Source organism: Barbus barbus, assembly GCF_936440315.1.
Source record: "Barbus barbus genome assembly, chromosome: 21".
Lineage (NCBI taxonomy): Eukaryota > Metazoa > Chordata > Actinopteri > Cypriniformes > Cyprinidae > Barbus > Barbus barbus.
The window spans coordinates 18,923,212-18,948,925 of record NC_136749.1 but is presented as its reverse complement, the minus strand read 5'-3'; the positions used below and the strand labels follow the sequence as shown (position 1 = coordinate 18,948,925).

Genomic DNA, 25,714 nt, shown 5'->3' with positions numbered 1-25,714 from the left:
ACAAAGTGACTGTAAAGATATTGTTACAGAAAGTTTCTATTTCAAATAAACGTTGTTCTTTTGAAATTTCTATTCAATAATAATAAAAGAAATTCTAAAAAATGTATCACAGTTTCCACAAAAATAGCTAAGTAGCCGAACTGTCAGCGTTGATAATAATGCTGCGTTCCAGGCAACCCGTGACCCGTGTTTTTCCAACCTTCTACCCGTGAAAATGCACTGGAACGACAGTCAAACCCGTGACTTCCCACCCGTGAACTCTACCAGAACTAGACCAGTTCCGCGCTCTGACCTCACGCCCCGAGACAACAATGGCAGCCCCTGCAGATACGGTGTTTATGCAAGTGGTACCCGGTGAGCAATAGAGCAATGAATCAAAAAAGATGAATAAATAAAGAAAGAAAGAATACAGTTTGGCGTGACTTGCCTGGAACGCAGCACTATTAGTAGTAGATGATAATAATAAGTATGAACAAGCAGTAGCCTAGTATAATAACAAGTAGTAGGCTATTATAAATGAACACTGAATGGAATGCCTCCTTTTGTGCAATATTACACCTTTTTCCACAATTTTACAGTTGTGTATTCAAAATTAGTCTACTTCAATTATGATGTATAGGCTATGACATGTAGCCTAAATAGTGCTGTTAAAGGTATATTATTCTTAAACACACACAAACACACCGGTCTATTTATTTATTCTTTTATTTGTAACTTTTGTACATAGGAAACATGTTTTTAGAGTGCTAGACTGATTTTAAAGATTGTGTATGTATTGAAAAATCCAATATTAATTTAGTAATTTTAATTTAGTTCGCCCAAGGTGCGATAACAGTGTGTATTTACTGTATTTTTGGAGTATTTTGTGTTCGGTTACCATGGTAGTTTTTTGTCAGAGTGTAAACTCTGCGTTTCTATTGAGTGGCCAGTAGAGTGTGTTGTACAGTCCGTCTGTATCGCCATGGCCTGTGCTCGACGGGAGCGTTTCGTGGATCCTTGAACGCCTGCAAACATTTCCTGATCTTGGGATTCGGTAACTGTGAGTCACTATTTCCCTGACTGAGGTTTTGCTCAAACATTTCATCTCATGCGGTGGTTACTCTAGCCCATAGCAACGGCATTTTGTGGGGTGTTTATGAATAGAAAGATTTGTATGTTCATTCTCAATGCATGACTCAACAGTTTTAACAACCAGCTATTTTACTCAAATATATCCTCGTTGATTCAAGGAAGTTCTCTTCTTTAGAACTGATTTAGTCGTTTGGACTGCAATAGAAAGTGTATGGTGTGTTATATAATATTGAGTAATTTGAAATTTATATGAATGCTATGTAGGCTAATTTTAAGAAAGTTTTTGTAGTGTAATGCCACCCAAGTGAGTGTGTCTGAATTCCATGTTATGAAAACATTCTGGTTTGAACCTGTCATGTCTTTTAATTTGCTGCATGTGTCCTAAATCTCCACCCAAGACCTCCACAAACGTTTGCAGGTTTACCCTAAAAAAAAAAAAAATCCATCAAAGTCTGCAGATTATATCTAGTATACTTGTGTTATAATCTCCCAGCAGTTCCCACAGAGATAGCACTCGGGGTGGAGAGACATGTACCCTGGGGAATCTCATTGTTATACTGGAATGTGGTGGTTGTGTGTAATAATGTGACAAGGATGGCAGAGAAAGAGAAAAGAAAGTGCAGAACAGACAGGCTCATCCTGCAGTATTACACAGCTGTCAGCCGTCTCTCATAGACTGTAGGTACTGGCATCTGCTGGGACTATTCCACTGATCCTCTCATGCCCTTTAGCCAGGATTGTCTGCTTTCTTTCATAGCTGTCTCCTGCCATCTTTCCTCATGGTGCTGTTTCTAGAAGAGTTTTTGTGCACAAACAAATAGGGCCCTAAATTATTAGCTCACAAAATTATTATTTCATAATTTTCATTCCTTTTTAAGTATTTCTGTTTTGCCTTAATTTATATTTATTTCCGTTTTGGTTTTAGTAACTCACCTTAAACTTGTTTTATTTTAGTTAGTTTAATTTGATTTAATATTAGTATTTTATTTTATTAACAAAATTATTTTAAATAGTTTTAGTTAACAGCACTCTTAGAAATAAAGGTACGAAAGCTGTCTCTAAGGTACCTTTTTACCTTATTTACCCCTAAAGGTGCCTATAAATATACCATAAAGGTGCATATTAGTTCCTAAATGGTGCATATTTGTACCTTTTGAAAAGAAACCGCCCCAGTGACAGATTTTGTACCTTTTTTCTGAGGGTGAAGAACACTAATTCAGGTTTGATCCTGAATCCTAATATGCATCAGAGAGTTGATGGAAGGTGACTAGTTAGTGGTGTTTAAATGAATCGAAGCACAGCCTTCTTTCCTAGAAAGGATTCGTCTCATCCACTCTCTCTCTCCATCTCTCTCCCTCCTTTTACAAAGACACCTGATTGGATAATTCATTTTTAGTATGTCCACCCCTCTGAAATAAATAGCAGGCAGAGTTTTTAATATAAGGTTGTTTTCTGTGACTTTCCCCTTTCAAGCTTCATGCAACAGCAAATGGATGTATTCTGGGTTTCTTGGATGGACGTATGAAGAATATTTTTCTTTGGCTCATACGTTTGGATGAGTAGATCTTCGGAGAACTCTTGGACTAGCTATAATTATGTGGAAATATTGATTCAATTTTTTACTTATTTCATCTAAAAAAACATAGTTTTCTTTTTCTTTTCTTTTTTATTAGCTTGGGATCAGACAATTTTTTATTTATTTTTTTTGCTGTGTATTAGCCATTAGCATGGAAGGGATTTAATTTACTGTCATTTATATTGCTTATCTCACAAGTTACAGATTATATTAAAAAAATGATAAGACGAGACGATTCTGTGGCAATGTGAAATACAGTAAAATCTCTATTCCCTTGTGTGGGCTTACTGAGTCAGACTTCACTAGCTCCACCCTCCTTTCCTTCACTTGCTCTTCTGCTCCTGCTCCTCCTCGCATTTCTGAGAGGCGTGAGTTTCTGCCAGAGATTTAAGAGCACGAGTCAGACCAGACACTCTCTCTGTAGAGTTTCAACGGGACACAGCAGCCGTAGAAGCCCTCAGTAACTCCAACTCTCTCAACTTTACCAGGTCAGTGATTCAGGCATTTTGATGACCAATACTGCAAATTGTGAATGTTCAGGACCCAAATATAATTGTAATTTGTGTTTTTCATAGCTTTTCTTGTAGCATTGCACAGTAAAATACAGATTACTCCTGTAATTGAGTCAAGGGGGAGTGTCACATGTGCCGTCTAAGCACATTGTAATGTTTGGAATTACTTCAGCGTTCCAAAACAAACATGCAATCACAGCTCCTGTGGATGGGACCTTGACATGCATGTCTGTGCTGGTTGTGTCTAAAAAGTTTGTGATTGTGTCTTATCCAAGAGAAGTTGCAGTGAATGCATTCTAAACCAGTCTGACAATTAGATCTAAACCAGATTAGATTACTCAGAAGTGAACGTATTTGAGATTTGAGAAATATGTTTGAGAAACTAAATGTTTATTCTGGGAAGTTTGTGCTGAACATACTTGGATGTGATCAGAGGTTGGACGTGGCGGAAACGGTAAGACGCAAAGTGAGGGAGAGGGATGGTGGAAAAGGAGGAGGGGACAAGAAGGAGGGCTGGAGTTTATAATTTGCATATATTTATTTTTTTGTAACCATAAATATATTGCATATCAGTTTAAAACTGTCAAATTGTGACCGTAAAAGATGCCTGAATGTATAACCTGTGAAATATGTCTCTTATATTTCTCCCTATTCTATTCTATTCCTTGTACAGTTTCACGCTAACAGCACCAAATCCAGTCAGCTATGGAGACTCCAGGTCAGAAACGAAGCTCCCGTGGAGGGACGACCACCATACTGTCCCCCAACCGCATCACTCGACTGCAGGAGAAGGAGGATCTGTGCAACCTGAACGACCGTCTGGCTATCTACATCGATAAGGTGCGCTCTCTAGAGTCAGAGAATGCCGGTCTGCGTATGCGCATCACCGAGTCGGAGACGGAGATCAGCCGTGAGCTGAGCGGCATGAAAGCGGCATATGAGGCCGAGCTGGCGGACGCTAGGAAGACGCTCGACTCGGTGGCCAAAGAACGAGCCCGACTGCAACTGGAGCTCAGCAAGGTGCGCGAGGACTACAAGGAGCTGAAAGCCAGGTATGTGTGCAGACCATTTTTTACAAGTCATGGATGTTATTCCATGACTTAATTTGCACTTTTTGAAGTTCAAAAGTTAATTTCTTGGGATGAACAAGTCCTTTAAAACTGCAAACCAGTGCTATTCCTGTAAGTATTTCCAAGTCTGGAGTCAGCAGGAGCAATTACCATGACTCATTCCACCCAGGAACTTAAAAAAAATTCCACCAGTTTTAGTTTCAGAATGGTGCGGCTTAACAGATCATAAATCAATGACGCAGAAGACCTGCAGACACTGGCTAATATTAGGGCTTGCCCACTTTTCCTGTAATTCCTTTCACACATCCAAAAGATAAGTTTGACTCTAAAGTATAGAACGGTGCCGACCCCTGGGCTCTTAGCCTAGTCCTCAGCTAAAATTAGCTGAAACATGATGGCAGTTTTCTGCAGTTTACATCTGCTTATTGCTCCTGTCACTAAGGCTGGCAGCTCGGTGCTTTAGTCTGTTTGATGCCTTTTAAAATTCAATTTAAATTTAATTCAATTATAATAATTACTTCAAACAGAAAACAAATCTGCATTGTACAGTGTTATGACCGCGATTGTAACCCTTGTGGCTTGGGGTCTTTGTGCTCACCAAAGCTGAATTTGTTCGAACAAAAATATAGCAAAACCAGTAATACTGTGAAATGTTTAAAAAAAATAATTTAAATTAAAATTGAAACAATTTAAAATGACTGTTTTCTATTTTAATATAAAATGTAATTTATTCCTGTGACTGCAAAGCTGGATCTTCGAAATGTGTGACATGATGCTTCAGAAATCATTTCTCAAGAAACATTTATTTTTTATCAATGTTTAAAACAGCCTTTGCCACTTAATAATTTTGTGGAGACCATAATGCATTTTATTTCAGGATTCTTTGATGAATAAAAAATGTTTAAATGCGTTTATTTAAAAAATGTAACATTATAAATGTATTTAATGTCACTTTAAATCAATTTTATGCATATTTGCTCAATAAAAGTATTCAAAAATGAAATCTTACTGACCCCAGATTTTGAAACAGTAGTGTACATACCCACACACACACACACCCACACACACACACACCTCTGTCTCTGGCTCAGTCTGTTCTACAAGTGTGCTGCAGCTCAGGAATGTGAGGTGTGAATGTGGGTGTGTTTATGAAATGGCTGTTGGATTGGCCACCACACCCTTAAAAACAGGTTTAGTGTGTCTGTTTCTAGTTTGAAATAACATTACATTTTATGCTTCCTTTGTCTTCTGCGGAAATGCTGCTGCTTGTGTAAAGTTTTGCACTGATTAAACTAAACGGATACAATCATTGCTATATGTAGGTTTAGCCAATAAGCCAGTGTACACATATTAATGTATTTTTTTTGCTCTGCAGTGTGTGGATTAATGATTAAATTGACTATAGTGTGTCTTTGCAAACCTCCCTCCAGTAGAATGTCAAATATCTACAAAGTAATGATGTGAATTAGGGATGCAATGATAAGATTGGTCTTAAAATCGTATTATATTTGGTCTAAAAAAAAGACAATAAGACAACGATTTGCATTTGAAAGCGTTATTAAATTAAGCAGTAGATGACAGAAGTGATCGAAGTAATCTAAAAGGAATATTTTGTTCATTTTAAATGCTGTATTTATTTTCATTTAATTATTATTTTATTTTTGCTGTATTTAAATGCTTATTTGTTTGGCAATGACTAATCGCATTATGTAAGAGAAAAGATCCTCTCAATAAAACTAAGAAGCAACTATAAAAGTCTATCATCATAAAATCTAGTAACTTAATTATCATGCATTCGTCCTTTGCACTTGAACTCTCTCATATCAGTGTACTTTAAAGATATCCAAACTCCACAGGGAAGCCATTTCAAAATTTAGTTGATTTTAAGTTTATTAATAAGCGTTGATGTAGTTGTCATCAAGCCACAGTGATTGTATTATAATCTATTGTTTATCTTGCTGTCTCTATGGTAGTAGACTGAGTCAATGCGTTGGTTTAGGCTAGAGGTGTGTTGATCCCAAAAGGGTGTGGTTCAAAGACCAATAGACATCAAGCTGAAGATGTGCCATCACTGAATGATCAAGGCAAGTTGAGCGTTTAGTGAAAGCCATTATGAGTCATGTTCATTCATTTCATAAGGTTTGTGGATATACACATAGGGGAAGTCAGCAGGAGGAGATAGTATTATTTGTTTCCCAGGGTTACAGTAGCACTCATGAGTTCCTGTAAGCGTCCATCACTCGGTTAATGCAGACGGACTCATACACTCATTGGAGCTGAGCTGTTTGGAAGTGTTTGGTTTCCACAGCTACCATGAGGCCTTGCCAGGGTGTGTGAGAGGTTCTGACTGGACTGAGTGGTGACTCATGAGCTTTAAGTAACTGTGGGGAAAGCACTGTTTACTCTCTCTTTAACCCCTCACCTCAGAAAGAAAGCCCTTTGTCCATGTTGGAACAGTAGCCTTATTATATTCCAGTGAGTTTGATACATTTGTGTTACACTTATGTGCTTAGCAGATGTTTTCTTACTGAAGCGATCTAGAACGCTCCATAAAAGGTTCCAGTTAGAACAACAATGGGGTTTTATAGCCCTATTGACAGGAAATGTTCTACAAAAAACTTTTCATTTCATATTTCTTTGTACACTGGTGTTTTAAAATACCCAGAGATTATTTTTGTGATCTGGAGAATTTAAAATGGAACATTTTAATCTCTAAAGAACTTATAGCTCAACTAAAAAAAAGCGCTATACATTGAAAACTGGCTCATGATGAGAAGAGAGCTCTTTCCGGTGTCTGAAGTACTGCAAACAACCAATTAAGAACCTTTTTCCATTATGTTGCTGTATAATAATAATGGATAAATATATAAACAAGTCAAACATACACACACACACTTTATTTATTATTTAGTCAGCAGACACTTTTATACAAAGCGACTTACAAATTATGACAATAAAAGCAATCAGATAGAAGCAATTTGTTAGGATCGGACAATATTTGGCTGAGATGCAACTATTTGAAAATCTGGAATATGAGGGTGCAAAAAATTCTAAATATTGAGAAAATTGCCTTTAAAGTTGTCCAAATGAAGTTCGTAGCAATGCATATTACTAATCAAAAATTAAGTTTTGAGATATTTATGGTAGGGAATTTACAAAATATCTTCATGGAACATGATCTATCCTAATGATTTTTGCCATAAAAGAAAAATTTATCATTTTGACCCTTACAATGTTGTTGGCTATTGCTACAAATATACCCGTGCTACTTATGACTGGTTTTGTGGTCTAGAGTAACATATATAATTTCTATATGTAAGGCAAAAAACTAAGCTTCACTAAGAAAATTTAAATGAACAAAAATGAGCTTTTTTGCTTAGTAAAGGATTCTCTGTGACTCACCCTTCAGAGCTATGTGAAGTTGCTGGTTTGAAAATGATCCCTCATATACTTTGACTTTAGTTATTGTTTAGGAAGCTTAAGGGTCAGACAAGTTCTTGAATGGGGAGTCGTGTCAGGTCATGCAGTGGAGACATCTCAGTTTTGGCTTAAAGGAGCTGTGTGTATGCACATGCTGTGGGTGTACATGTGCCCGTGGTTGCAGTTGCAGCATTTGGCTTCTGTGGTCATTATCAGATAGAAGAATAAATCCTGTGTTTATTCTGTGTGTGCGTCACTGTCTGAACTCTGTTGACAGGTGCCGTGTAGGACTGTGTGACTGATATGTGGAAAAACTACAGCTGGAAACTGAGCAGATGAAATGCATCTTTCATAGTGAAAGAGCAGTGTGTCATCACTTACCATTCATTTAAAATGCTGCGAATCCCCTCTGTGTTTGTTTAGACAATACAATGAAACTGTACTTGGTTATGGTCTAGAAAGTGGGGAACTTGATGAGTTGGTATTTGTCTAAATGATTCAAAATGCTAACTCTAACTCACTAATTGTATATCTTCTGACGCTGCATGCATTTCCAGGTATTTCCCAAGCTCCCATTCATACAATGAATTTTCAGGCCCACGTGTAGGCAGTGGTCAGGACATGTTTGCAAAAAATTAGTGGTCTTAGTCATTCCATTATTCCAGCATACTGGGAAGAGGAAGTGTGTCCATTAAAAGATTAGAGCATTGATCTTACATACAAGAACCTTTGTCAGTTTTATCAATTCAAAAAACTAACCAGTCTTTTAGTCATGTGCTCTTTGTCTGAGATGACTGAAATTGTAAGTATATTCTTGCCTTATCACTTTTACTTTCACAGTGTTAAGGCTCTGGTTGTTTTGTGAGGGACATCTTTTCCGGTCTGGCTCAGGGTCAAGAGTAAAAAAAATGTAAACCTAAAAGCATCTAACATAGCAAAAAGCCTTACATTTGAATCTCTGGGCCCTCATTCTGTAAACGTTGAATTTTTTAAAATAAAATGATTCTGTTGTTGAGAATATTTGCATTAATGAACAGTTTTATCAGTTCAACGCTCACTGGCTTTGTGGTCTGCATTCTGTTAAGCTATGTTCATAGCTTAAGGGCAAACAAAATGATATTTGGCAGCTTTCAGATGTAAAAAATACTCCAGTGACTCATTTCCTGCCCCTCCTTTACCATCCTGTATATTTCACATTGAATGCCTCACCTGTTGCCACTTACCCTCACCGGTGCATATATTATCAGTCTAGTTATAGATACCCAAAAAGGACAATCCACCTTGCCAAAACATGGGTTTTTAATTGCCTATGTACATTCGGCTTTAGAAATCATAATGTTAACTCATATTAATTTATATAATAAACTAGCTAAAAAGTACAACATGCACAGTGATATTTGTCAAGAGCCTTGTAGTATCATGCAAATAACACAGTTAGTGAAAATGGTAATCACTCAGTGCAACCATTTTAAGGTTCATTTACTAGTGTTGTTGCATCCTGTTGGTCTGTTTATGCAAAGTATTTTCAGATGCTAATGTAAAATGTTTTCTCTTCATCGTCTGGTTTTTACATTATCAGAATAAACACATGGCAGTGAACAGTTATCATGCAGTATGCTGCTGCTATGTTTCCTGAAAAAGTCACCCATCATATTCAAAATAGACTCCCCCTCTGTGGTTATGTCATTGTGTCTAACACGAAAATTACACTTAATGAGTAGATTTTTGAGTGTTATTCTTTAGGTGATGGCTGACAATGAGAAAAGGCTTGATTTTATAGAGAGAAACGCCCTGATTACAGTGTTTCATTGTTTAGTTGAGGGCTGTCCTGCCTAAAAAGGAATAAAATGAGATTTTCCTCTATTAGGCTGTTCTACTCCTTTTGTCATTTTAACTTTCTATCAAATCTACAGTGGATAAACTTCAGCAAGCACCTGTGTGTTCAAACAGTTTGGACAGAATAAATAGTTCTGTTCAGCACAACATATGCATCTGAATAGAGAGCTGTCTCTCCTTTTCCAGTGAAGATCTCTTTCATTCTGAGGGGGGTCGCCTCATTCTCTCTCTTTCCCTCTCTCTTCTTTCTTTTTGTGATGACTGCCGCAGGACTTTTCTGTTTTCCCTGCTGTCCTGATGACCTCACTAAAGATCAACTGTCTAATGTTACAGTAAATGGGGGAATTCAGCGATGCTTCATCATCACTTTTGTTTCTTGTTTTAAAAGAGCATACTGTATATGCCGACAGGTTTTGTTTATTTTCTTCAATCTGTTGTAAACCACTTTTTATTCTGTCTTATAAAAAGCTTTTAAAGGGCCCCTATTATGGATTTTTGAAAATTACCTTTCATGCAGTGTGTAACACAGCTCTAAGTGAATGAAAGCATCCTGCAAAGTTTTAAATCTGAAAGTACACCGTGTATAAAGTTATTGTCTCTCAAAAGAAAGAAGTCGACTCTGAATCATTGAAACGAGTCGTTTTTAAAACGAATCCCAAGCCATTTCATGTTGACGTCACCTTGAAACATTAACATATTGCCTGCCCACTTGTTGGTCTTTTCGCATTGGTCTGAATGAAAATGCAAAATAATTTTTTGCCACTAGGTGCAGCTTTTGGAGAGGTAAAAATAGCAGTTTCCCCGGTAATGCTGTACACAAAGCAGCACTGCTCTCACAGTCGCTGTTTTATCAGGCATTACAGGCATGATGAAATAGAAATGAGACCAATCGGAAAAATCATCGCAGATTAGCATCACGCAAAGGAGGGGTTTGGAAAAATGAATCTTTGAGGGAATCGTTTGGGAGTCTTTGACCAAATAAGGTAAAAATAAATGCATATTATAAGACAATGTGAACACTTTTAGCTAGAATGTGATGCTGCTATCAGGGGTACACAGATGTTTTAGATTAGGGATATTCAATTAAACCGATCCAGTCCCTACATTTCTTTCCCGGTTATGGTCCAGACAGGTATTTACTTGGACTGTTTCAGTAGCCAATATTTGACTATGGCTATGAAATAAAATAAGCAATGTTCAGGAATATGTATTTCTCGTTCATTTTTGCTATAACATTATTTATAAATCAAAATATAATACATTTAATAGACCTAATATTCTCTCTAAAAAGTAACAGCTGCAGTTATTTTCCTTTAAAAAGCTATTTGTAATGTATAAAAAATTTGATTTGGCAGATTTTAACAGAAATTAATTGGTATTAAATGTTTCTTTGGACAGATTCATGAAAATGAATGAAATTATATTTTATTTCAGCCAAATGAAAATAAAGTTTTGCAGTACAACATAAAAAGCTGATAGAAGATGGATATATGGCTTTGAGTACCAGGAAACACACACAATTGGCAAATACACAATAAGTTGCTTTGTACTAAGTGTTTGCAAATGTGTTAAATGTCATTTGAAGCGTGTGCTTGCATTGTACACAATTTCATTGATTATGCTATGACTACTAGCAGAACTCCTTTTCCTCCCGCTGTTTATGTTAATAATTACATTAATTTATGGGTAACTATTCTCAGTCCAGAATCGGATCTCTGTACTATATAATTTTTTCTTTAATCTGGAACATTACACATGGACATTCTGGAAAAAAAATATGTTCTTTTCTTTGATGTCATGACAATAATAAATAACACACTGTGATGAGTGATTCAAGATGCTTGTTTCAGCCATTGCTTTCTCAGGCACTGAGTAGTATATGTTTCCAGTCTTGTTACTACATATTTAAACCTCTCATCCAAAAAGAAAACATCCTGATTTTTGGAGGGATGCTGAAGCTTCTAAATTGACCCGAGTAGAATTAGCTGTGATGATCATGAAAAAAGATCTTTAGCCACCCAAAGAGCTGCTCCGTTCTACACTGGTGTGTGTGTGTGTTTGAAGAGCTTTGAGTCATAAATTGTAAATCATTTTAAGATAATGGGCATATGAAATGTCTCTAGTGTATTCGCCTAGACACGCATACATATTTGGTTAGACTCACACCCACTTCTGATGGCTTTTTCAGCTCCATATTACAATCCTTTTGTTCTTAAAATGTCAAATATAAGATGTGGACACACACACACACACTCCCCTACACTTCATCCCAAATGCAGCGGTGCTTCATTTGGTTGTGGTTGAATCTGGAAAGGCTTTGGACGGACTGACTCATTCGGTCTGTTATATAATCACCATCCAGACTCTAAACTAAAGATCAAACATGTTTTTCATTTGCTAGTGATTTGTTGAGATTTCAGAGTGAACTTGTGTGCAGAGATGCTTCCACGTAAAACAAGACAGTGTAGTTCGGTTAAGGCACCAAACCGTTACTGAAACACAAAGTTAGTTTAGAGTTATTTATAAACTAAGACTCGAATGTGTTTTTGATTCATTTGAACAGTATGAATATGAATCAGGAATGTTAAAGATAAACTCAGCACTTCCTTTTTAAAAACGTTTCAAGATGCCAACCCTTTTGTACTTAAAGAAATGAGCTGTTTATTTAATGAAAAAAAAAATGATGTACACTAACATGAGATGACTCCAGTCACATCAGCATAATAAAAGCTATTTTATTTTATTTGTTTTTGTTTAGTCGAAATACTACTTTCCTGCTTATGTCAATACATTTAAGACGCACTTTGCATTCAAACACATTTTTTATACGATATAATTATGTAAATTACCAGTTGTATTTTTTGCATAAAACTGTTCGATAAACCGATGTGGTTGTGAAAGAGAAGGAATTGTCACGTGGCAGTGCCATGTGACTCATAGGCTGAACCGATGTTTGTCTTTTGCCAAACCACTCCTAATGGGGAACACTGGCAGAGTAGTACCGCACACACACACCCCCACAGACACACACACACACACACACACACACACTCCATCCCATTCTTAACTGAAGGCAGCTGCAAACAGGCGAACGTTATATTTGGAGAACCGGAGATGACAGTGGAATCTCGTTATGTTTATTCCATGGAAAATCAGTGGAAAACTGTTTATATTGTAAGGCCGGAGACCCTCAGATGCAGATTATGTTAGACTGGGCTTGTATAAAGACGGGGAGGAGAGAGGGTTACTGTAATTGTTGCTGTTCTGGTGGCGTGTATGGGCCACGGGCGTAAGGGAGAGAGTGAGTCATCATCGGCGCCTAAACGCAGAGCTGCCACGCTGGCAGAGCACGAAATAAAACAGAGTACGAAACAAAATGCATATTTATGCATATTGATAGATATAGGTAGATTTGAAGTAGGTGTTCATAATCATATGTGACCCTGCACACACATTCATGCATGCAGAGATGGAGAGAGGAGGCTACATCTCAGCTCTCCATTATTGTTCTGTCTCAGAAATGCTTTTTTTCATTTGAATTGACATTAAAGATTGTACTCATTTGTGCCAGACTAGACAAAAAGATCATATAAATAACACTATTTCACTCCGAGGGAAATAGTTTTAGCATCTGTCATGTGCTAATGAATCAGGGAGGAGGAATAATGTTCTCTTTGTACTGGGAGTTCAAATTCAGCCGCGTTTACAGGATCTGGTATGATTATAGGACCCCACACCCCTCAAAACAACCATTAGGGTTTATTATAACTTTTTTTATTAATCATTTTCCTCAGGCTACCTTTACCATGTCTATTAACTAAATAAAACTGCATAAGACATTAGTTCTTGGTTTGATTTCTTTTAATTAAGTATATATTTCCTACCACATTGGCAAATATTATATATATATATATATATATATATATGCTTATATAAATGAGCAAGAAAAACTATTTGCCAGTGTCATAGGAAAAATATACTTAATTAAAAAAAAAAAATTCTAATGCAGTTTTGTGAACATTGATTTATCTGTTTAACTTTTTATTGTAATGTTAATGAAATAAGCTAAGATGTATTAGATAAGCAAAGCATCATCCATTGAGACTAACAAGCCACTGGGTATCTGCACCAACCTGCTCATGCTTTGAGATTTAAATATGATTATAATTCAAAATTTTACAACTGTCTGGAACATAAAATCTTTTAACAGATCTTCTACCTGTAGCCTATATATCAAATAGCAGGTAGTGTTTGAGGAAGTAGTTTAGACTCATCCCAAAATCAAACATAGTATGAATATCTATAGTAGGGCAAGCTAACTCAAGTCTTCAGCTGGTGTAAGACTGTGTAAAGATTTATGTCTTTTATGTTTTAATGTTATTTTCAAATTTCTCTCCCTTATAGTCGGCCAGTTCAGGTTCTGCATTGGTCTGTTTTTAGTCAATGTTTAAATTAGAGCATATTATACAACTCAGTCACCATCTTTTTTTCCTTCTGACTATACGTTTCTCCTTCTGTATGTTTGACTCGTATGTTTGTCTCCATGGAGGGCTCATGGTGGGCATGCAGCCAGCAAAGTGAGTCAGAATCGCCTCGACAATTAAAAAGGAAACGTTTATTCATAGTACAGTGGGAAAATGGGGAACCCCTGTATGAGACGTTTCTGTTTTAAGATCGAGTCACGTGGCCCCTCCACCCATATAGTAGAAGTGGAAAGTAGAAGTCACATTTACGTCAAAAGCAGTGAATCATTGTATTGTGGAGCTGAATGGAGGATGAGGACGTAGATCTTGGGCTTTTAGATGAGGAGTTGAATTGCACCAATATGTTATATGGTTTAGACTTATAGACTTACAGGAAGTAAATTTCATTGTCGTTCATTCAGGTAATCTGCCTTTCAACATGCTGAAATACACTGAACAAAATTATAAACGCAACACTTTTGTTTTTGCCCCCATTTTTCATGAGCTGAACTCAAAGATCTAAGACTTTTTCTATGTACACAAAAGGCCTATTTCTCTCAAATATTGTTCACAAATCTGTCTATCTGTGTTAGTGAGCACTTCTCCTTTGCCGAAATAATCCATCCACCTCACAGGTGTGGCATATCAAGATGCTGATTAGTTTAGGCTGGCCACAATAAAAGGCCACTTTTCAATGTGCAGTTTTATCACACAGCACAATGCCACAGATGTCGTACGTTTTGAGGGAGCGTGCAACTGTCATGCTGACTGCAGGAATGTCCACCAGAGCTGTTGCCCATGAATTGAATGTTCATTTCTCTACCATAAGCCATCTCCAAAGGCGTTTCAGAGAATTTGGCAGTACATCCAACCGGCCTCAGTGTATTTTTTTCAGTGAAGAATGAAAATAAATTGTTGTCAACTTAGAATATGGCAAGTTATTTAGGAAAAAAAATACTTTAAATATTGAGACATTAAACAGATTCTCCAGCAATTTCCTTGATGCTTGCACAGACGTACAAGCATAAACTTTGTCCAGTTATAAAACAATAAAATGGTCATAAAACACTCGACTGAAGATACTATGGACTTCCATGTCTAACGCTTGGTATTCTGTGAAAATATATTGAAACTTAGCAAATACAGATTGTAGTAATTGTTTTTGTTTGAGCTAAAAGAGATTTGATTTGACAAGCTCTAGTCCTTTATCATATTGATGAAGTGTTGTGTCAGACTCTGCGGTTTTACTATATGCTTTTTATGGCTTTACAAGTGCTTTGATGAACGCTTGCAGTCATTTTTCCTTTCAAAACCTCCAGCTGTTGCAGGTGACGACTGTCATATGGTGCTTTTTTGTAAAGCTTGTTAAGCAGTAAATATAGTGTTAGAGAGACCAAAATTCAGAGAATGCACTCGTACACAAGACCATTTTTTCCCCACCTGAGGGTGTATTTCGGATAGTCCACAGCTTTTTTTGAGGGTTTTGACTATTAAAACATGTTTTATTAACACTTATTCTGTGGGAAATATGTATCTGCTTTTGACTTCAACCTTTCAAAGGGATGGTTTCAGCTCCAGTGGGGGTTTTTTATTTAGGGGGAAACCATGTTCGTGGTCAAAGTTTTCTCAGTGATGGTCACATGTGAAAGATTTCCACGAGACTTTGCCATGGTAACATGGCAAAACATTCAGAGGGTTTTAGTTTGTGGGTTTCTTTTTCGTCACAAAAGAGGACAAAGATAGCTGTGATTCATAGAGGGGCTGGAGGCCGACCTGGTACATTCCTCTCCTTCTTTCTCTCCCTCAACTGGCTCTTTTTGTGCCTGAAATGTTTCCACTGGATCAAAGATGCCAAGCCAAATCCTTTTTTCCCTTTTCTCTCTCTCACACACGCATTCTACACGGCACACAAAGTACACACTTTTAGTGAAAACTTACTGGAATTGATGCTTTTATAGTTTTTTTCTTGGTTTAATAAAGACTCAAGTTTTTCAAATGCTTTTTTACTCAATTTATTAACTATAACACACTTAATTTCCAGTTAGCTCCCATTACTCAAATCTGGATTCATGCAAAGTTGACTGTTTGCAGTGTAAAATTCGACCAGGTCGGTTCAGTCAACAAGGACATTGTGACCCGGAACGGAGGTGACGATGACACATGTTCTCTATTGTCTACTTTAAGCAGCTTCTGGTTGGTTTGACTTCCTGTGGATAGATCCTGGAGATGTTGGGAACTAAAACATCAAAACAAATACAGTAATAGAAAAATTTTTTACGCCAAATATAAAAAAAATAATAGAACAAATAACAAACGTTAGACCACACGAGGCTCTTAAACGTTTTTAATCGTTTCCTCCAAATGTGGCTTGCTCCACTGTGAGCGTCGTTTTTTAAAACGATCTGCTCGAGATTGTGTAACCAGAATAAGTATAGAACAAACAAGTATATTTAGGGTGCTGATAGGAACAAGCTGGTTTTTAATTACCAATTGGCCTAAACAGAAGAGGTTATGTTTCTGGGTGTGTGTTTACCATTTGGTTAGCACAAATATGCCCACCCGCTGTTTACACACCTTCATTGTAACCCACCTACTGTCTGTGTCCATTAAAAGTTTAATGAGCAGATTTAGGCAAATTTTTAAAGGCTAAAGGTCAATGCTTGTTTTTACTTCTGTAGCCTGAACAGCTAAAATACATAGATTTGTGAGCTTTTTTTCAGTTCTAGTTATACTGCTCCTCGGAAATAGTGATGAATGTCACCTCAAAGGCCTCTCTGCAAAAGCTCTTGCATATTTTCCCTGCAAAAAAAAAAAGATTTTCAATATTTTTCAATTTCAGTAACCTGAAATTCAAAAACTGTCAAAACCTTCAAAAACGATAAGTAGCCTGATGACCATGTTCATTTGTGTATAGTTATCTAGTGAGTAATAATGCATATTTAGTCCTCGAGAGGCCTTTATCTCAGTCAGGGAGGTTAACTTTCATACATTTATTTTTCCAAGCGTCATGAAGCTTTTTAGTGAAGGTATGTGGCTGTAAAGTGAAGAATTTGACCTAACAAAACCTGTGTTGTTGTGAATGGGAAGTTGAATTATTTTTATCAGGAAGGAGTCCTGATGGATTGCTCCACTGAAAAGAGAATGAAAACTACAGAAGTTAGTAGCTTTAGTCAGTGGGTTGAGTTTTCAGTTTGCAGTCTGAGTATACTTAAGTTTGTGGGAAAGGTGCCTTAGGGACTGAAGTGTGGCAGAGTTTTAATTGTTTCAAGCCCTGTTTGGCCATCAATCACATTACTAATATTGGAGCAGCTATTTAACAGGCCTTGTGAAATCTGATCTGGGAATGCACAGAGAAGAACTCTAAACCTAAACACTTGTTTGAGTGTTGATAAATTGTACTCTCATTTTAGACTGTAAGGCCTTATTATCCTTCTATGTTTTAAAACTGCAAACCTGAACCTCACTTTGCCTTAATTCATTTGATGCCATAACAAAACCACCAGTAATCTTTTATTTATTGAAGTGTTCACCGTTCTATGTTTTTAATAGGGTTTGTATGGTTCCTTTCTGCAATTTTAAAATGAACAACACTGCAGTCACACACATATGGTTTAAATTCACTGTTGGAGGCTCTGTTTCAGAGAGAGGTTTCTTAAGCTTATTGTTTACAGATTTTAAAAGGTCCTTGGTTTTTACGAAATCCCAGGCAAAATTGTGGGCAGTCTGGTATTCATTTGCCCTGAACTGATTTTTCCAGCTTCCCTACTTGGCAAACATATTCAATCAAGCTTATGAATCCAAATTGGATGCATATTTTACAGTCTTAGATCAGTTCTGACAGCTGAAAAGATCTGATCCTCTCCTGAGGTGCTTTACTCCAGCCATGGTGCCACGCTAGTGTAGTTGTTTCAAGTTTTTTCATACAGGAGACTTTCTACTTAAACCATGACATGCATGAATGAATATAATAATCTGGCTATTCAGAATCAAATTGAGATAATTGCATTCCTCTGTGTGCCAATAGGGAACAAATGCTCTAATGCCTTTGTATTTTTTATGACTGTAGGAATAGTAAGAAAGAGGCGGATCTGGAATCAGCTCTGGCTAGACTAAAGGATCTGGAAGCTCTGCTGAACTCAAAGGACGCGTCTCTCTCCACAGCACTGGGGGAGAAGAGATCACTGGAGGTCGAAGTCAGAGATCTGAAAGCCCAGCTGGCCAAGGTGATGATTCTATAAAAAGCTGCATGCCTAAGTGTTTGGGTGCTGTGGTGCTGTGGTTAAAGATCTGGGTTAGTGACCAAAAGGTTGCAGTTTGTGCCATTATTACATGTGACTGCTTGCTTTCTTAAGGGAATATTATGATTTAGCTGTATTTTTGCCAATAATGTATTGGAAAAAATACAGCTAAATCATATTCCCTTAAGATATATATATGTATTAGTGCTGTCAAACGATTATATATTTAATGTATAATATATGTATGTGTACTGTTTATATTTATTATGTATATGTAAAGACACACACATACAGTATATATTTTGAAAATGTTTACATGTATATACATTTATATAATTATATTCTTATAGTTTATATTATGTAAAAATATTTAATGTATAAAACATAACAATAAATATATACATGAATGTGTTTGTATTTATATATACATAATAAATATACACAGTTTACACATTTATTATGTAAACAAAAACTTTAATTTTAGATGCGATTAATCGATTGACAGCACTAATTTATTTATTTAAATGATTATTATTTTTTAATATATATAAATTAGTCCAACTTTCTTAAGAAATGTTTTTTGCACAATTAAATTCTTATTTTCTCAAAACAAACCTTATACAGTTTGCTGAAGTACATTTGTCTTGTTTAAATCAGTGGTTCTCAACCAGGGAGCCGAGGCCCACTTCTGGGGGAGCCCTACTAAAATTTAGATAAATTAGATGACAAGATTATATATTTGTTAGATGTTTAGATATTTTTACAAAACTTGCATTCTAATAGGTTTTTAATAAGTATTTTGCATAGTATGTTGCTTTTAACTTTTAATTTCTATAGAAGTTATTGAAGTGAATATGTGTGTTACAGCTTGAGGGCAGTCTGAGTGATGCTAAGAAGCAGCTACAGGATGAAATGCTACGACGTGTGGACGCTGAGAACCGAATCCAGACCCTAAAAGAGGAGCTGGATTTCCAGAAGAACATCTACAATGAGGTCTCACAAACACATCTACTTATGCTGAGCTGTCCTATGCATATAAAGTAAAAAAAAATACTCAACACGAAGAACCAAAAACTTACTCTAACCTATTGTCTTTTTTCCAGGAGATCCGTGAATCTAAGCGCAGACATGAGTCACGTATGGTGGAAATCGACAGCGGCCGGCAGCAGGAGTATGAGAGTAAACTGTCCGAGGCATTGATTGATCTCCGCAACCAACACGAAGAGCAGCTTCGGATCTACAAGGATGAAATTGAGAAGACCTACAACTCCAAGGTAATACAACAATCAAAGAGCAAACTGTCAAATGTGGTGGATTTACTTATGGCTTTGAGGATCCACGTCTCTGTATCTCCCCAGGGGCGCCTTGTTAAACCGGGCCCGCCCTGTGTACATATTTGCTGACTGATCCGTTGCCGTATTTGTTGAAAAAATGTTGTATATAAAGACATACTGCATATCTGTCAGTTAAATCTCATCCTGTGTTATCTGTGTGTAGCTGGAGAATGCCCGTCAGTCAGCTGACAGGAACAGCCATTTGGTGGGAGCCGCCCATGAAGAAATGCAGCAGACACGTTTGAGGCTGGAGGGTGTGACCTCTCAGCTCACTTCGCTGCAGAAACAGGTACACACACATACATACATACATACAAGTATTTATTGCAGTGCTGGCAATGCAGCAGTATGTTGAAATTCCTTGTACCTGTACATGTGTACCACAATGCTCCTACAATAGAATAACTTAGCAATAAAACTATCTGCAGATCACTTTTTTTTAACTCCACCTTCAGAAATTATGTTGGTAAAACATAACTAGAAATTCACCCACCTAGTCACAAGGAAAACTTCACAGATGTATTATTTTCGAGTGTACTGGAATATTCCTACAAACTCAGTTCATTGATAGAATTTAAATACTGTCAAATTCTTCATCTGTACAATCTCTCACTTTCTCTCTCAATACATATATTATTCTCTTTAGGAAAAATTATTTTATCATAAGGAAAGTACACAGTTTGAATTTAAATTTGAAAATCCGATTGATAGCATTTGTTTGCATTATTTAAATTGTACGATTGTGGCCTCTTCATTAGTTGTCTGCTCGTGAGGCGAAGATCCGTGAGCTGGAGGAGGCTCTATCCAGAGAGAGGGACATGATGCGCCGTCGTATGGACGACAAGGACAAAGAGATGGCCGAAATGAGGCATCGCATGCAGCAACAGTTGGACGAGTACCAGGAGCTGCTGGACGTTAAGCTCGCGCTCGACATGGAGATCAGTGCCTACCGGAAGCTTCTGGAGGGCGAGGAAGAGAGGTAAGCAATGGGATATTGCTAGTAAATAATAGAGCTGTCAATTGCTTTAAATTTTTTTATTAAATTAATTGCATGATATTTTGATAAATTAATCAAATTAACCGCAACAGTATTTGCTGAATAAGTATTGAAAAGTTGATTAAGTTGCATTTTTAATATTGATTTTATAATTTATTTGACAACATATTTATTTTGTTTTATTAAAAATATATTACATATTTGCTGGTTTTATTTTTTTTATGCTTTTAGTTATCTAAAGTTAGATAAAAAATAGTTTAGATAAAAATGAGTTAAAAAAAATTATTATTGTTATACATTTTTGAATAAAACATTTTTTTGAGGAAAAAAAACATTTTATATGACTGAGTTTAAGTTTAGTATTTTTTTATACAGCATTAATGCTTCTGAATGAAGACAAAAAAGTGTATTAATAAAATAAAAAATTTGAATAATTTTAAATCTTAGTGGAAAAGCATTAATGATATTCTGATTAATTAATTGCATATGTCAATATTTGCTTAGTAAAGCCCTCAAATGAAGATGATTATACTAATTACAATAGGACTTGTGGTGAATATCAGCCTCATGCAACCATCCTCACATCCTTTGTCCCGCTATCTCTGTTTAGGCTGCGTCTCTCCCCGAGTCCTCCTCCTGCCCGTGGGGTGACTGTGACCCGCTCCTCAGGCTCGGGCACTCATGCACGTGTGGTCCAGAGCAGCACCAGTCGTACCTCTTCAGGCAGCGCCAAAAAACGGCGCTTGAACGATAACGACAGCGATGCCTCCAGTGTGGTCGGTGGAACCGTTACTCGCACACGAGTCGCCCAGCAGGCCTCTGCCAGTGGTCGCGTTACTGTGGACGAAGTGGACATGGAGGGCAAATATGTACGACTCAGTAACAAGTCAGACCAGGTGAGAAGGAAAAAGAGCTTTGGCGTCCAATAAAAAGGAATTAATTGTTATTTACTTTTTATTAAATAAATCTTCTTCCTCCAGGATCAAACTATGGGTCACTGGCAGGTGAAGAGGCAGATTGGTTCCGGCACTCCCATCGTCTACAAGTTCCCACCAAAATTTACTCTGAAGGCAGGACAGACAGTCACAGTATGTATCGATTTATCACATTATACTCGCCTTTAGTTGCTTTTGAATTCCTGACTCACTTCAGTGTCTTTCTGCTGTCAGATTTGGGCCTCTGGAGCTGGAGGAATCCACAACCCTCCTTCTGATCTGGTGTGGAAGACCCAGAACTCTTGGGGCAGTGGAGATCTGTTCCAGACCACCCTCATCAGCTCCAGCGGGGAGGTAGGATAATGTTAAATTAAACCAGCCAGCTTTTTTTTGAACAAGGTTTTAGTTGATTTGAGGTAGCTAAGTGACTTATTCACTTCCCTTTTTTTCTTTCTTTATTTGTGTTTCTCCAGGAAATGGCCATGAGGAAGGTCACACGCACTCTATTCCAGGATGAGGATGAGGATGATATGGTACGTAATCACTAGCATGTCTCAAAAAGTTAATGTAGTAATATAATTAATAATTTTTTTGCATGATATATTTTGAGTTTTGCCAAGTTAAATAAAAAACATTCTTACAAATGTAGCTCGACTGATGTGAATACATACTAGATGAAGTCAAGTTACAATTACATAATCGAAATCTAGTCTGGCTTCACAAAGTAAGACTAAAGTTTTGACATGACTTTTTAAAAAGATGAATTATTGCTTTAGTTCGACCGAAATCAAACTTTTAAAGCGCATGTAAACGCAATTTCTGCATAGTATAAGGTGTATAATGTGTTACATAACCACTTTGAACATCATCTTGTTTCTTTACACCGTATACTTTTGTTAATGGCTGTATGTTGGGTTTGTTTGGGTGTAGCCCTCTCACGGTGAATCATAGTGCTAAAATGAGCTGAGAGCAGGCAGACTTCATCTCTATAATAAGATCCATTATGGTTCTCAGTCTCAGTTGTTTTCTGTTTACTGTCTCCCCCTGCAGGCCGCTCATAGCACATGCGGGGATAGTGAGTACAACCTCCGCAGCCGTACGGTGGTGTGTGGCTCATGCGGCCAGCCGTCAGATAAAAACAGCACCTGTGTGTCGGCCAGCTCTGGAGTGTCCAGTGCATCTCGCTCATTTTGTAGCGGAGGGGGGCTGCCTGAAGCATTTGTCTCTCCCTCACACTTTATTGTGAGCAATGACAAACGCAGACAGGTTTGTATTTTTTATTTAGATGAGTTGCACCAGTATTTTTTTATGTCTGTTTCTGTCACTTTATTTTGAATTTTCAAATATTTTGTGCTAGATGGCATAATCTGGTGTGTGTACAAAGAGTTTTTTGTTATTGCGTTTAGTCTTAGATTAAAAAAATGATATAGATTTGTAGTATATTATAATTTTACTTTTTACCACATTTTTACAACATTAACCTTAAGAGTAAAATAATTAAATAATTAATAAAAAACAATTAAACACACCCATGTAACAATTTTTTGTCTTGATTTAAAAATAAAACAAAATAAAAACAATTTTAATGAATCTTTTTTTTGTTACTAAAAAAATGTACATTAAAACAAATCAGTGTTAATTAATAATAGTAATATAATAATGATAATTTTGTTTGCAAATAAGACTTAACACATTAACACAAAAATCTGAAAAACTTAGTAGCAAAGATTTAATGTATTTTAATATTTTAAAAAATCTAATTTTATGATTAAAAAGATTAACAGAAAAATTAAGTTGCAAAAAACTTTTTTAATAGATTTGATTGTTTCTTTGCTACTTTGATGTCATCTAGATTTTTTTGTTAACACGTTAAATTATGATTTAATGTTTTGTGAGGAATTTATTATCCGTAAAACAGAAGCATTGTAATAAGCAAAGGTTTATAGCAGTCTTCTTAAATTTACATTCATTTCTCTCTCTCTTTCTCTCTCTTAGGCTGGACCCAAACTAGACAACTGCTCCATTATGTAGGCAAACTGTAGACAGCCCTGACCATCTGTCCTTTCACACAAACCAGGAGGAATTCATCCAACAATTAGTTTCTTTTTGGATTATGTGTCTTATTATTACATGATATATTTTGTACTTCAGTATTTCATAATCTGCAGGGTAGATTTTTGGCTTTTGTATGCCATAAAGCTTCAGCTTGTAGGCTGTAGTTTGCGATTATTATGTACAGTGTTACTCTTCATATATTTGCATGGTGGCCTGGCAGCAGCTTCAAAATAATCATACTGCACTCAGGGAGAGAGGCGAACGAAGCACTTCACACTCACACCATGAGCTCTCAACAGGAATGCTGTCGGAACACAACACGCACAGTTAATACACCTTCTCCATGACTAAACTCTCATTTTAGCACAGACTGGCAATCTAGCTCATATACGAGGACAGTGAGCATCAGTTAATGTAAGACCGGAAATGAGGGGTCATTCGGTATTGTCCCAAACTTTGTCAGTAAGTATTTTGTCAGTAGGTTTTATGTTTTTTTTCATGCTACCTTTTGCAGTTACGTGATCGAAATGATATGCATCTACAAAAGGGAAAGGAAAGTGAGTATTTCTATGCAGTTTTGTTTCAATAAAACTCCAGGATAGAAATACAGATGTTCTGGATGTAAAACTGCTTTGTGCCTTGATACAGTTGCACAGTTGAATAGGTACTTTGTGTCTTTTGGCAGTGCGTGTAGAAGATTTGACTAGACTGCAGTATGTCGTGTCTTGCGTAATAAATGTTATGGGATGTTTCTGAAAGACTTGAAGCAACTATGAAACTAATCCAAAGTAAAGCTCCTTAGCAGTTTTCAAATGCCAAGACGTTGTCAACATGCTAAACAAAAGCTTACCGATTGTTTTAGAAGGAAAAATTTTGAAGTTTGCTTGCAGAGAAAGACATCTCTGATGTATTATGTTACCGGAGAATCATGTTGTGTTTAAAGTACTGAGTACTAAACTATTGCCGGTTTAAAGAGGTGTATTTTTGTTTCAAAGCTTAGAGGCAGAATATTTAAATATGCAAAATGCCCACCGTCATTCTCCGCTTTAATGCTGTTATTTTTTTATAATGACACTTGAAATGTTTGAGTTGTGTTAAAAACTCAAATTTACATGTACACTAAAACATTTGTATTTCTCTATGGGACTGAGTGTTGATTTGCTCTCGTCACTCCTCTCTTGCAGTAGATGATCCAGTTCCTCGCCTGGACCGCTGTAAGGCTCCAGTAATCTGAGCAGTCTGTCCTTCCCTTCACTTGTCCAGTCCGTTTAGGCCAATTTGAGAATCAAATTCAAGACTTAAAACAAAAAATTTGTTTCAGAAAGTTGGAACAGCTTTCATCACAGAAAATTAAGAACATACCCGAGCCTCCCACAGCTCTCCAGACAGAGGAATGGATATTGCTGACATTATTGCTTCGCAAAGCTTTGGGTTTCTAAAGGAGAATTTTGGGATAGTGTATCTATTTTTTTCTATATATACTTAAGAATTGTGGTTTTGTATTTCCACTTAAATAGCCATTGACGTTATTGTAATAAGCCATGTATTTTCGTTTTTTGAAACTGATCATGGATTTCAGTTGTTTATTTGTTGGCATCTCTGGCAATGTTGCCTTATGGAAAGAAAAACTTACTGATAACCAAATCTAGAGTGATAAAATATTAATTTTTCCCTTTATTTTGAGATGTTTGTAGTTAGATGGCTAATTTCATGAAGGCTTTGTATAAAAAAAATCAAACAGACTGCAGGGCAATGCAGGGTTTTGTTTTTATAATTATCATTTACTGCTTTGTGAGAAATTTCAGAATTGTTGTGAAACCTTGTTATAAACTGCCTTGAATTTTTTTTCAGTTGTAACAAATAAAGCATTTCTGACTTTTTAATTTTCTCTCAAACTTAATGTGTGTGTGTGTGAGTGGGATTGCGTGTGCGAACAACATTTGACTATTTACTGTCGAAGATGTTTTATCGAAACTTTTTAATATTTTTTTAAATATATTATAATATAAATATATTTAGTAAAATATATTTATATTATAAATAAAATGTATTATATAAATATATTTAGGCTATTTTACATTTAGTCATTTGGCAGACGCTTTTATCCAAAGCGACTTACAATTGGGGAGTACAAAAAGCGATTCATCTTGAAGAGGCAATCAGACAGAGGAAGTGCTCGTAACACCAAGTCTCAGTCATTGTTCAAA

The 25,714-nt window shown here is 36.5% G+C and overlaps 1 protein-coding gene across 1 annotated transcript; it reads left to right on the top strand.

Annotated features, from left to right (window-relative positions):
• Positions 1 to 908: 908 nt before the first annotated feature.
• On the top strand, positions 909 to 25,388 carry LOC306887640 (lamin-A-like). Its single transcript, XM_079445550.1, has 14 exons — positions 909 to 1,039; positions 2,545 to 3,135; positions 3,833 to 4,211; positions 18,015 to 18,171; positions 19,054 to 19,179; positions 19,290 to 19,460; positions 19,684 to 19,809; positions 20,279 to 20,499; positions 21,128 to 21,413; positions 21,498 to 21,605; positions 21,687 to 21,806; positions 21,926 to 21,985; positions 22,503 to 22,718; positions 23,448 to 25,388. Exons 3-14 carry the CDS (start codon positions 3,865 to 3,867, stop codon positions 23,481 to 23,483), a joined length of 1,974 nt encoding a protein of 657 aa, XP_079301676.1. The 5' UTR covers positions 909 to 1,039; positions 2,545 to 3,135; positions 3,833 to 3,864; the 3' UTR covers positions 23,484 to 25,388.
• The last annotated feature ends 326 nt before the right edge of the window (positions 25,389 to 25,714 follow it).

What these genes read in the sequence shown, in the direction of transcription:
- LOC306887640 (XM_079445550.1), top strand. Translation starts at nt 3,865, where the DNA reads ATGGAGACTCCAGGTCAGAAACGAAGCTCCCGTGGAGGGACGACCACC. An exon ending in TGAAAGCCCAGCTGGCCAAG is followed by an intron (nt 18,172 to 19,053) that starts GTGATGATTCTA and finishes TGTGTGTTACAG; the next exon opens with CTTGAGGGCAGTCTGAGTGA. An exon ending in TCACTTCGCTGCAGAAACAG is followed by an intron (nt 19,810 to 20,278) that starts GTACACACACAT and finishes CCTCTTCATTAG; the next exon opens with TTGTCTGCTCGTGAGGCGAA.